General features: G+C 46.0%; 1 protein-coding gene across 1 annotated transcript; it reads left to right on the top strand.

The window, feature by feature from the left end:
- The first annotated feature begins 3,376 nt into the window (after positions 1-3,376).
- On the top strand, positions 3,377-4,977 carry Cby2 (chibby family member 2). The gene has a single exon (XM_052190939.1). It carries the CDS (start codon positions 3,474-3,476, stop codon positions 4,587-4,589), a length of 1,116 nt encoding a protein of 371 aa, XP_052046899.1. The 5' UTR covers positions 3,377-3,473; the 3' UTR covers positions 4,590-4,977.
- Positions 4,978-14,047: the final 9,070 nt, after the last annotated feature.

Here is a 14,047-nt window from a genome sequence, read left to right on the forward strand (position 1 = left end):
CCTCCCCCCAATAACTCCATCTGGGCAGATTTTACCGCCAGAGTTCCAGTCTTAAGAAATCATACAGCAACAATAAGAGGCTGGTGGTGTCTTTTCCCATTGCCTTCTATTCCTTTTACCCACTTTTTTTCCAGGTGGCCCTGCTGCTTCTCAGGAGCCCTGTGAACAGTATGCCACACCAACAGTATGCCACACCAACAGTATGCCACATCAACAGTATGCCACACCAACAGTATGCCACACACTTAGGGTGATTCAAAGCATCTTCATTAGGGAGGAACTATCAGGAGGGCTCAGGAAGGATCCCAGTCCATAGGCAGGGTTTCAGGCATCTGCAAGCGCCTTGTTTGTACCCAGGGCTCTTCCAGGATCCTCCGCACTAACACATTGTTAGGTCACAGCTATGAGCACATTATTTGTTTCTTGCTCCTGAAGACAGTGTCTCAGTCCCCTGGTTCCCCCTCAAACACATAATGGAGGAGATATGTTGCACCACAGAGCCACACGCTTCTCACCTCCTACAATGTGGCTCCCCATTCTGCCACAAAGGAGCCAACTTTGTTTTGTTTTGTTTTGTTTTGTTTTGTTTTGTTGCTGTGTTTTGTTTTTTGTTTTTAGATATTTTATTTACATTTCAAATGTTATCCCCTTTCCTGGTTTCCCCTCTGAAAATAACCTATCCCATCCTTCCTCTCCCTGTTCACCAACCCACCCACTCCCAGTTCCCTGTCTTGGCATTCCCCTATACTGGGGCATTGAGCCTTTTCAGGACCAAGGGCCTCTCCTCCCTTTGATGTCCAACCAGGCCATCCTCTGCTACATATGCAGCTGGAGCCATGGGTCCCTCCATGTGTACTCTGTGGTTGGTGGTTTAGTCCCTGGGAATGCTGGGGGTACTGAGTAGTTCATATTGTTGTTCCTCCTGTGGAGCTGCAAGCTCCTTCAGCTCCTTGGGTCCTTTCTCTAGCTCCTCCATTGGAGACCTTGTGCTCAGTCCAATGGTTGGCTGAGAGCATCCACCTCTGTATTTGTCAGGTACTGGCAGAGTCTCTTGATTTTTATCACTCTGTGAGAACATGCCCCAAAGATCAAGAAGAGACTTCTCTTTGTTGGTTGAAACTCCCAGGCTCAGTAGACCCCCTCCACAATGTGACGCGCACAGACAGACCTCTTGTGAGGGCCCAGGACATCAGATTAGTTCAATGGAAGAAATCTGGGAATATCACTTAGCTGGCCTAACTCCCTTACTGTGAAAGGCAGGAGGGCTGTGAGCACTGGGTAAGGAGTCCAGGGTCTCGAATCTCTGCCTACTTGCTCATCTTTGGTGCTCACATTTTGGCAGAGTGTTTTGTAAAGCAATATATTCAGCATTTCATGGTGGTTTAGAACAGGAATTGTTAAATAGCTCCAGCAGAACTCTCTGGTCTTTGTGATGGCTTGTCTACTGCTTGTCCAGGAAGCAGGCATAGCAGCCATGTTTAGGTTCCGGTTTAGGCTCGTGATGGAGAAGCAAGAACTTGTCAGATGGCCTCAATCATGGGAGTTTTGAGATCAAAGCTCTTGGGGCTTGGGATCTCCGCTTTGGGTTCTAGGTGCAAGGTCATGACACGGCTGCTGTCCTGGCTTTATTTCTGTTGCTGTGATAAAATGCCCCGATAGAAACAGCTTAGGGAAGAAAGGGCTTATTGGATTTACAATTTCAGGTCACAGCGTGTCACTGGAAGGGCGTCAAGGCATGGATGTGAGACCCCCTAGTCACACCCCTAGTCAAGGGCAAAGGGAGACTAATTGCACACATACTTCTAACTTTTAGCTTGCTTTCTCCATTCTTATTCAGTACAGAACCCAAACCAGGGGTATAGTGCTACCCACGGTGGACTGCGTCTTCCTACATCAATTAATCCAATTAAGAAAATCCCTCCCAGGTGTGCCACAGGACAACTCAACCCAGATAATTCCTCATTGAGACCCCCCAGGGGATTCTAGATTGTGTCAAGTTGATTAAATCCACCCATCGTGATGTTTAGTTTGCTGTGTGCAGGAGGTACCCCTTAAAGGGGTGGGTTCATTTTTTGATTTTGGAGAGAGGAAAGGAGGCTTCTCAGGGAATAGAACTCATACATAAACATTAACCCCATATCTATCTATCTATCTATCTATCTATCTATCTATCTATCTATCTGTAATCTATCTTTATTCCTATTTATCTGTATATATCATAAGAAGCTCATAATATTTTTATATACTACTTTATGTATCTGAGTCATTGATGAAGGCACGTGTGGGATTTCTCACTTTTGGCACTACGTGGAGCACTTTGGAACTGGAAATTTTCTGATTAGGGATGTCCGAGCGGAAATGATAGTCCATTTGTCATCGTTGTGAGGATGAAGTGGATTATACAGGTAAAGGCAGCCACATAACCAGTTGGCCATCCTGCAAATGCCTATAACACCAGCTCTGAGGAAGCTGACGCTTTCTTCAAGGTGGTGCAGGTATCCCAAGTTGAAATTGTAGAAACTGGAATTCATGCAACTTGCGTGGATTCATAAAACTGATAAGTAGCAAGGCCAGAGGTTAAGAAAACAGGTTGATTCTAAAATAAGCACCTTTCTTTTCTACTGTAGCTTTTCGTTTTTTTGAGTCAGGGTCTTGTTTTATGTAGTCCTGGTTGGAACTTGCTAGGTAGAGCAACCTGTAAGGCCTTGAAGTTGTGGTTATGTTCCTACCTGCACTGCCTCTGAATAGCTGGTGTTACAGCCTGTATAGTGCATAGTTGATTATTTATAGATTTTATAGTTATGAATGTACAGACCTTTGACTATATCATCACTAGTGCTCATAGAATATCTGTGGTCTTTCTTGGATCTATAGAGAAGTTTGTATGTGAGTGTGTGGCCAAGAAATGGGGGTTCAGGTCCCCCGTGTTGCTTCTTGGTTTCACTGCTTAAAGTGACATCTACACACGAGGCTAACGACTCTTCCTAATTACCCTGGATCTGTGCTGTGCCCCACAGAGCAAGTTTGTCAGATAAGCTCTGGTCATGGTATAGGCTGCTCCCACTGTCAATCTGCATAAACGTGTTCTGTTGGATCAGTCGACAGAGATTTTTTGACCAGAGCCTTAAATGAACTCGGACAAGTCCCCGCCCCTTCCCCCACCCTTCTCCCCCTCCGCCCCGCCCTCTTTCCCTCCCCCTCCCCGTCCCCTTGGAACCATGGTTCAGTATTCATTAATTCAGAAGAATGCTACCCAGAATTTCAAAGGCTGGGTATACTTCCTTGTTAAGCTCCCCTGGAGGTCACATGAGGGGCGTCTCCGGGCAGGCTTAGTGCATGCATGGCAGTCCTTTTAACAGTTCCTCCTTAACAGCGTCCCTGCTTTTCTCCCACAGAGGGGCACTGAGCCCTTCCTGAGGCTCCACAACCTGTACAGCACTCCTCGCTGCTCCCGGCAGGCTGCCTTGCCGCGGATGAGCCGCAGGGTAGCCAGCCAGCACTCCTACCCACTCAACCGCTTCTCATCTATGCCCTTTGACCCCATGGAGCGCCCCACCTCCCAGGCCGACCTGGAACTAGACTACAACCCTCCCCGCGTGCAGCTCAGCGATGAGATGTTTGTCTTCCAGGATGGGCGCTGGGTGAATGAGAACTGCCGCATGCAGTCACCCTACTTCTCTCCCTCCTCCTCCTTCCACCACAAACTGCACCACAAGAGGCTGGCCAAGGAGTACCTGCTGCAGGAAGAGAACAAGTCTCTTCGGGATGAGAACAGGGCCCTAAGGGATGAGAACAAGGCCCTCCGCAAGGAGAACAAGATCCTACAGGTCTTTTGGGAAGAGCACAAGGTCACTTTGGGCCACGAGGAGAGTCAGACCTCCTCCTCGCCACTGCTGCACAAGGACACAGCCTCCCAGGAAGTGGTGAAGAAAGACAACACCCCTTTGCCTGCCCAGCGTAGCAAGGAGAACACCCTACAGCTCATTCGAGAGGAGAACCGGGCCCTCCAGCAGTTGCTGGAGCAGAGGCAGGCCTACTGGGCCCAGGCAGAAGAGAGTGCCACTTCCACTGAGGAGGGCAAGCCCACCTCCTTACCCAAGGAGGAGTCCCATAACTCAGGGCTTCTGCCAGATCAGAGCCCAAACCACTCCTCCCCCTTTGAGGAGCCCAAAGGGCCCCCCACAACACAGGAGGATTCCAAGACACTGCGCGCCCTGAGGGAGATGGTTAACAACTTGTCTGGGCCATCTGGGGAAGAAGATGGCAAGGTAGGCCCTAACCTAACTGACGGTGGCGCTCAGCCCCTGCAGCTGCTGAGAGAGATGAACCAGGCGCTGCAGGCCCTGCGGGAGGAGAACCGGTTGCTGCAGGAGGAGAACAGGGCCCTGCACGTCCTGCGTGAGGAACATCGCGTCTTCCAGGAGGAGAACAAGGCCCTGTGGGAGAACAATAAGTTAAAGTTGCAGCAACGGCTGGTCATCGACACGGTGACGGAGGTCACAGCCCGTATGGAGATGCTTATTGAGGAGCTGTACGCCTTCATGCCAGCCAAGAACAGCAAGGATCCCAAAAAGCCCAGCAGGGTCTGAGGCCTTGGCGGCAGACATAGACACCGCGACCAGGCCAGAGAGAATCCTCAACCTCCCCTTGTCTTCCTTACGTTGGCCCAGCAGCGCGTGCCCGTGGAACAGCGGAGAAAGGGCCATCCTACACCCGAGACAATAAAGGCAGAGGAGGCTGGGGCCAGCCAACGCCAGCGTGGAGTTATGGCTTCTTCTCCCCCTTCCTTCTTACTCTTTTAACGTCTTACCGCTTTCCCTTCTGTTCCTCTGCCTCTCCTCTCTCGTCCTTATCAACCATCTCATTATCGGGACCCCCCTTCCTCATTTTTCAACCCCAGTATGTACCTTCTCTCCCCTTCTATAGCCTTAGCTGGGTATGTGGTGCATTTCTGTACTCTTTTACGACTCAGAAGGCTGAGGCAGGAGGATTGTGAACTTAAGGCCTGCCTAGGCTTCACAGTAAAAAAAAAAAAAAGTCTTTACAAAATGCAAGGGGTTTGGAGATGGACCACAGCACACAGCACGGCAGACAGACTTTTTAGAGTACAACTAAGCCAAAAGTAAGAGTTCCTGTAGACCTCTGACATGCTCATCAATATCCCCTAAAATTGAGTACACGTGGATTCGTCATTAGCACACAAAAGTCCCTAGTTAGGATCCTCTCTGGCTACGTTCCTTAGACAATGAGCCAAGAACCGTAGCCCACTCCTCGCCTGGCAGCCTTTGCATGTTGACTGTGATACTAAGGACCCTTAGAACCCTGTGTGATGGGCACTATTATCTCTAAGAGACGTGAGAACAGGCATTCCAAGCCATTTACTGATTGACAGGTAGAGAGGGTCAGATGGGGACATCAAGGACCGTCTGCCCAGGTCAGGCTCTTTCCATGAGGCTCACTGCAAGTTTCTCTACAAACTAAGAGTTGTTTTGGTATCTGTTTTCCAGATTTAAGAACTTGACAGGGCTTACCCCAAAGGCAGGATCAGACATCCCAGAGGAAGGGGAAGATATGAGCTGTTAGTCTCACTTGTTAGCGACATGTCTACTCTGCACACAGGGTAGACAGTGATGGATGTACAGGAGAAGGCTGCTCATTTATTTTACTTATGTCACCCAGAATCTGAAAAATGGGAACTGGTTGTTGATGGGCCTCTGGGCCTTAGTAGTTTTTCCTCCTCTACTTGTTAAATTAATTTATCATTCAGGGTATCATAAAACATCACACCTGTTTAAGTCAGTGTAATAACCCCAGGGTGTAGGGGGGGTTACTTGTGTCTTTTGATGAGACCAAAGTGATTCTGTTATTCTAGACAACAGGAAGACAAAAGACACACTCTCTTAAGGTTTGTGTTTCCAGTATTTAGCTTGGATTAATCTATATAACAGCAGTTGGTGGTTGTCTCACGAGCTGAGAGTGCTCAGAGAACTTAAAACTATTTAGCCATGTCAACTTTCTCTGTGGTCAGATTCTAAATGGGTGAAAACATGAGTCATAGAAGCCATAAGATGCCATTTTTATGGAGCGGGGGAGATTTATTTCAGAACATGGCTTCATCGTACAGTACAGTGCAATCTGTCAATGATTGCCTGCACTCTAGTGGAATCTAAATTCTGCAGGAACAGCGTGAGTGTTTGCTCTCACTCTGTTTCTAGGAAGGTTTCCCCTAGACATCCCAGTTCTAGATCTGCCTCTAGTCCAATGTTAGACCCTTACCAAATAGCTGGAGCTTTTTCTTTGCAAGGTAGATCTTGGAACGGAGCCCCAAAGGTTTACATTTAGAGAGCTAAACATTTCCACCTTTCCTGTTGTTGCCCTCTTAATTGAGATTGGAGTCTGCCATTGTCCAGATAGCCTTCTGGAACTTGGTGCAATATATTTCCTTCATCAGCAGGAGGAGTTCAAAACTCTCCAGACATCTCTACCTGGAGAATGTCATGTTACAGTTCAACTTCCTTTCTCCCCATAACCCATTCAACTAGCACCTGAGATTCCTGAAATGCTTCCCCATGTTAATGAGGCATGTCAGTACTATAAACTTTCAGCCACTGACCTTTGCCCATCCCCAAAATTATATAAGCCTTGAATCACCCCGAATAAAGTTGATCTGCCTTTCTGAAGCTAGTCCTTGTGTTGTCATTTATCATATGTACTCATAGGGCTTCCTCCCCCATCCTATCCACCCCCCAATCCATCATCTCTACTCCCTTTTCCCTTGTGGACTGATGTTGGCTGATGATCCTGGGGGCAGAGAGGGTCACATCTGTCTTCTATCACTTGGCCATTGGTTTGTCTGGCTTTCTCGGTTGCTACAGTCAACTATTCTTTGCCTTGGCTGGATCCTGTCCATAGAATTAGCTAGCTAAGAGTGGACCAGTAGAGAACACAGTCTGAAATAGCTAGCTAAATAACAGAAACTACAGCTTCAGAGTTCATGGGAGAGTGGGGGAGACTGATGGGCTAAATGTTTGATGGAAGAGGTTGGGTGACCTCTAAGCCCTTCTCAATGAACGATTTATTGTCTTCACAGTTGAGTTTCTGACTCATCAGTTGGGAAAGGACTCACTACGAAGCAAAGTCATTTCATGCATTCCTGAGAGTTGCTACTGGAAATGGGTTTTCTTCACATTCAAAATGTGGAGCCTCTCAATCTGATGCTGTGTTTTACAGTGAACTCAAAGTTCGTACTTGTATCTTACTGACTCTTCATTAACATGCAGGTCTTCTCCAGCCTGGACTCTTATCAGCTCCCTCCCCCTTCGTTCACTCAAATGAAGTCCTTTGCAACCAGGAACAAAGTTAGGGGCAGGCGACATTATTCTTTGAGCTGTTAAGACAAGTCGTGGTTTAATTTATGCTGCTTCCCCTCTAAGCCTATCTTTATTCTTTGCAGACAGCTCAGTCCATTTGGAAACTCTTCCCTTAGAAACATGACATCCAAATCGTTTGTTAAGAAATGGGTCCTCCGCTACTCAGGGAATGTCTCATGAGCTACACGAGAGTTTCTTGGTGATCAGTGACTTTCTGTGGGTCTGGACGGGTCTCACCTTTACCATCTCCTTTCCTCATCCATACAGCTACCTGATAACCATCTCTCCTAAGTATTTCTTTTTTTTCAGGTGGTGGGGAAAGGGGTTCAAGACAGTGCTTCTCTGTATAGCTCTGACTATCCTGGAACTCACTCTGTAGACCAGGCTGGCCTCGAACTCAGAAATCCACCTGCCTCTCTGCCTCCCTATAAGTATTTCTATACAGCCTTAGAATCCATCCACTTACCTATTTACACTGGTCAAATCCAGTTCTGGACAATGTAGTCTGCTGGGTGATAGCTGTTGCTGGACCCAAATAACTACTTAAATCATCCCAGCAGAGGTGCTGGCACTTCTTGCTACCTGACCCAATGTTCTGGGTTTCCTAATGAAGGGGACACACACACACACACACACACACACACACACACACGCACACACACAGCCTTATATTATGATAAGCCTTAAACAGCTCAATGGCTGGGCCACTTGCAAACCTCCATGTGGCTTAACACAAACTCCTCTGATATCCCTGAGTTATAACCTATATTCCATCTTGGCTTCACCAGACCCAGACCTGTAGCCCTCTTGGGTTGAGTTCCCTAGCACCAACATGACGGCTGTGTTCTCTGTCTGGCACTTGAGTGTGGCTTTTGCTCCATTCCTACTTACTTCCAAGTAAGGAATTGGGCCTGAGCTAGAGGAAAGGTTAGAATCCTGTGCCGTATGGATTGGGACCTTTTAGGTTATTAGTATAGTGAGAACTTTGGTTTACACATGCTATATCTCAGCTTGGCTTCAGTGGCAGTAGTAGTATTTTCTATTTTATCCTCTGACATCTGATTTCTATCCTATTCAGCTGAGGTGGAAGAGATGTGAACTAGAGTCTACATCTTGAGGGCAGTAGCTGTAAAGTACACACAGTGGAGCCGTTGACTTGGGCCATCAATGTGTAGCTCCAACATGCTACCTTTCAGGTTGTCAAGAGTCAGTTTCATATCAGACTGTCACACAGAAACTAATCCCCATAACTTCTTCCCTTATACCTCCTTATCTGCAAAGTGAAGTCAATGGTGGTGCCCTCCTTTATCGGTTACTCATTATACTATAACCCATTCTGAACTGGGCATCTTGCAATACCCATCCATTTAGCTCACAGGTCTGCAGTTTGGCAAGTCAGACTGAGTTTACCCTGGAAGCTGTAGTCTTAGCTGGGTTCCCTAACATCCTAAATCATCAGGCAGGTCACTAGTTGGCTCATTCTAGAAACTGGCTGACTGTTGGGGATGCCTGGTTGTTTCTCATATGTTCTCTCTTCCTCCAGCAATGTATCCCAGGCATAGGCAAAAGTCCAAAAGCGACAAAGTAACAGCTTGTAAACAACCCCAAAACTTAGGCTTAAAATGGGTGACTTCCAATGACCACATTCTACAGGCAAGCAGTCACCAAGTCAGCTGATGTGGAAGAGATGTGAACTGTAGTCTACATCTTGAGGGCCATAGCTGTAAAATACGCACAGTGGAGCCGTTGATTTGGACCGTCAGTGTGTGGCTTCAACACGCTGCCTTTCAGGTTGTCAAGAGTCTCAATTTCATATCAGACTTTCACACAGAAAACTAAATTAGTTGCTTCCTTCTGTCCCCTCTTCTTTCTTCTCAGTGTGTCTCTGTGATCGCAGGCTCTGTCATTTATAGGACTTTAAAGAAGAAAAAAAGGAATATTTCAAATGCCCTTGGGAGCGTTCTTTGTCTGAATTAGGAAGTCTTTAAAAAATTTTAGTTCAATGGTCTGATGAATGGGGAAAGGTTTTAATCTTCAGACAGGATAGATTTCTGTTTTTGTTCAGTATGAGTCAGAACCCAGGCAATGGCCCTATAATCTGTTTATTTTCTATGACCATGAAATCATCAAATCTGGCCAGTTCTACTTCCCCTGTAGCTTTTGTGTCTGTGAGACAGGGTCTCCTGTGTGCCCCAGCAAAACATTTGACATAACTGACTTCCCAAAGGAACCAGAAGTTTCCATTTTACCATGGGGAGCAAGCCAGTAGGCAACATTCCTTTAGGTCTTCTGCTTTTGTTCCTGCACTGACTTTTCCTTAGTGAGAGAATGTTGCCTGAAAGTACCAGATGAATAAACCTTTTCCTCCCCAAGTTGCTTTTGGTCATGATCTTTATCATAGGAATAGAAAGTCCTAGCTAAGACTCTAGGTAAGCACTATACAAAGTCACCCCTCCCCCACACCCTCCCTCCTTCCTGAATGTGCCCTCTTCTTCTCTGTCAGGTCACTGACCCAGTTAGGACCTCATCTCCTCCTGACTGTACGATGCTGGTGAAATCCTGTTCATCTTTTCTTTTTTCTTTTTTTTTTTTTAACCCTGTTCCAGGTAAGCAATTTAAAATGCAGTCCTGGCTATACCACAATCTTTCTTCTGTGCCTTTAATAGCTCATTTCTTTTAGTGAGCTTTCTCACCAGTACATTGGGTTCAATTACAGCTGTGTAGGCATATTGATTTCTTTAGCTCAAAGAGCGGCCATGCTGTGAGCAGCCTCACTGACTCATTCCTGTCCCTCCACACACCCCCATTTTGTGTAGGCATCATTTATTACCGGCGCCATGGAGCAGGAAAAATGCAGAGAGGAGAACCCAAGATGCTCGGACCACTCCCTTCTAGCCAGGCCCATCCTCTGCTATCTTGCCTGTGCAGCACTAACACAGCCCTGGGTACCACTCTCCACCCTTGTAGTTCTCTGCATCTAAAATGTTCTTTGGGCTTCCTTATGTGTGTGGATTCTTAATTATCTTTCAAGACTCAATTGGGAATCATTTATTTCAGGGAACTTGCCTAGAAGCTAAAAGGTCAGGCTAAGGATGGCTGGTTTGTTCTTTACCCTCTTCTCCTCTGGGACTAGAGCAAGAGATTAGGAGTATGGTTAGGGGTTAGAGGTTAGTGTTAGGGTTAGAGGCTAGGGTTAGGTTAGGGGTTGGATTTAGGGTTAGGTTCTCAGTCATCTTGGCCCTCACTGTGTAACCAAGAAGCACTTTGCTGTCTGTCTGCCCCTCTTTCAAGCCTAAGGGTTCCTTGAAGACAAACATACTTTTCTTCTACCCAGCATCATGCCAAGCCTATGTTAGATACTCACTGAATTAGAGACTCCAGGGAACATTTGGAGGTCGGGTACGATGTTCACTTGTGTGCTGGCAGAGCTAAAAAGTCGAGACTCAGTCCTATTGTCTCATTTAAATTTCATCAGCATAACTTGCTAAGATTTTAAGTTCCATGCATAAAATACTGAAGTGAGTGAGTGTCATGAAGAATAGAGATTGCAAACATTCTCCAGTCAGCCATCTTCAGTGTTTTGAACAGCAGCGGATGTGAAGCATGCCCCTCCCCCAGACAGAGAGACAGGCAAATGAGGATTGCTGGTGTAGAATGGGTGCTATCTGATTCTAGGGTGCCTCTCTCTCTACTCTTACATCCTGGAGAACATTATTTTAGCTGTTAGAGTCTGTAGACTATTAGTTGGTAGCAAATATCCATCTCCAAGACCACAAGTGTACAACTAGGCCAGTACAGAGTCAATTATTGGAAAACAAGTCTATCCGTTGTAACATCCAACAGTCAGTTTATGAAAACTTCACATTTTGTTATTGGATACCCCACTCCCACGCCATCCCCACACACAGGAAGTTGGAGGACATGGCACTTTCAGAAACCTAAGTTGTTGGAGTTCAATGACTACAGAAGCTTTTACCCAGGATGCTGTGTTTGGAGAGGTGCTCAGAGATACTGCACATCAGTGTCCTAACCATCACACCGTGGTGTGATGTAAGTTCCAGCATCATCATCACTTCATCCCTGATGAGGAAGGCATGTGGATGCATTTAGGTATTAGCGTGAAAAGAGGCCAGAAAAACTGTGGGGCGATTTTCTGACTAAGTGGTTCCTGGTAGAGAAGAGTGATTTTCGATAGGATGTATGTAACACAGCATGGGGAGGTAGAGTCAGGAAGTGTCTGTGTCTTAGGATTTTTACTGCTGTGAACAGACATCATGATCAAGGCACCTTTTGTAAGGACAACATTTACTTGAGGCTGGCTTACAGGTTCAGAGGCTCAGTCCATTATCATCAAGGTGGGAGCATGGCAGCATCCAGGCAGGCATGGTGCAGGAGGAGCCGAGAGTTCTACATCTTCATCTGAAGGATGTTAGGAGAATACTGACTTCAAGTCAGCAAGGATGAGGGTCTTAAAGCGCATACCCACAGTGACACACCTACTCCAACGGGGCCACTCCTTCTAATATTGCCACTCCCTGGGCCAAGTATATACAAACTATCACAATCTGCTAGGTACTACCATTCTTATAGAGTATGGGGTTATCCACTGACAAAGAGCCAGAAGGAGCAGGAGCTAGCTCACAGAGTTACAGATACTGAGAATCTGCCATCTGTAAGCTGCAGAATCAAAAAAAGCTGACTGTATGTTTTAGGCTAGGGTTTCTCTTGCTATGAAAAGACACCATGACTACAATTCTAATAATAGAGACCAGCAACTCTAATAAAGGAAAACATAATTGGGGCTGGCTTACAGGTTCAGAGCTTCAGTCCGTTGTCATCTTGGTGGGAAGCATGGCAGTGCACAGGCAGACATGGTGCTGGAGAAGGAGCTGAGAGTTCTACATCTGGATTAGCAGGCAAAGGGAACGGAGAGAGACGTTAGGCCTACCTTGAACATTGAAACCTCAAAGCCATCCCTAATGACACACTTTTTCCAACAGGCTGCATCAATCTAACAAGGCTGCATGTCCTGATCCTTTCAAATAACGCCACCCCTGTGAGCCTGTGGGGGCCATTTCAGTTAAACCATCACACCATACTGCTCTTTGTCTTTAAAGGCCAGAGAAGAGGTCAAGAGGTAGAGAGGGACAGGAAAAGACAGGACAAGTTCCGACAGAAGATACCCTCCCGCACCTCTGGATTTTGCTCTGTCTGCCCTGTGAGACTGGAAACCCCTTGCTTGGGCTGATCCATTTCCTTGTGCTAATCTCTTGTAGAAACATCAAGAAGTAATATCTTACCAGCTGCCTGGGAATCCCATGACCCAATCAGTTTGACATATAAAATTAACAATCGCACAATGTAGTGGGGAATGATAGTAACATTACAGTTATCTCATTCGTCTGATTTCAGGGACTCCCAGGATTTGCTGATATTCCAACTAATTAGTCTCCACCATTAATGAACATCCATACATGAAATGGATCAAAACCCTGATATACTACAGTGAAGCAGAGAAGGGAGGATGGAGGGTGTCTTAGTTACGGTTTTACTGCTATGAACAGACACCATGACCAAGGCAACTCTTATAAAGACAACATTTAATTAGGGCTGGCTTACAGGTTCAGAAGTTCAGTCTATCATCATCAAAATGGGATCATGGCAGTGTCCAGATAGGCATGGTGCAGGAAGAACTGAGAGTTCTACATCTTTGTGTGAAGGCTGCTAGCAGAATATTGACTTCCAGGCAGCTAGGACAAGGGTCTTAAAGCCCACATCCACAGTGGCACACTTACTCCAGCAGGGCCACACCTCCTAATAGTGCCGCTCCCTGGACTAAACATATACAAACCATTACAGAAGAAAATGGTAAATTAAAGTTAAATGAGATAAACAACATACAAATAAACAAAACTGTGAGAAGAATCCTTTCAAATCTTACAGCAATCCTAAATATTACCTAATATATTGAATTTCTTTTTCTCTATGAATGTGTGCCAGGGGGAGACTGCCCAGTGATCTGATATCTTTCAATATGGAAATGGTTTTGTTGGTAAGTATGCACATGCCTATCTTACCCTTCTTCATATGGAGATAGAATATAACTGAACTATCTATCCATATTTATTTACGCAGTATATAAACACATACACACACAAGAAAAATGAAGGTATTGTCTTTGGACTATGCAAAAAAAGAGAGAAAACAACCTGCTTAAATTATATTTCATGACAAAGGCATGCAATGACACATGTACCAGGGAGCCTGCATTTATGTAATTACTCAGTAATTTACCATGCGTTTACCATGTCCAGGATTTATTATGTGTATTGAAGAACAAAACAGACAAGATGGTTACATTCTAATAGGACAGACAGGTGAGAGACAAGTAGGCATGTGAGCAAAGTAGCCTCAGGCAAGTCCCAGGAAGAGGGGATGATCTGTGAGAGGGCCAGCGGCAGGTGTGCCAGCAGCATCAGGAGAGGACACTGAGGCTTGTTGGCTAAGATCTGAGATGCTGTCATGATTTGTTCAGGTGGCTATGAAGAATAATTCAGACTAGGTAGCCTGTCAGTAACACAGACTCCTGCGAGACATTCTAGAGGCTGGGAAGCCTGCTAGGCACCGACAGACTCATTATCCCGGGGAAACGTAGTTTCCTGCTTAGAAGATTATAA

The sequence above is a fragment of the Apodemus sylvaticus genome, chromosome 8, assembly GCF_947179515.1.
Source record: "Apodemus sylvaticus chromosome 8, mApoSyl1.1, whole genome shotgun sequence".
Lineage (NCBI taxonomy): Eukaryota > Metazoa > Chordata > Mammalia > Rodentia > Muridae > Apodemus > Apodemus sylvaticus.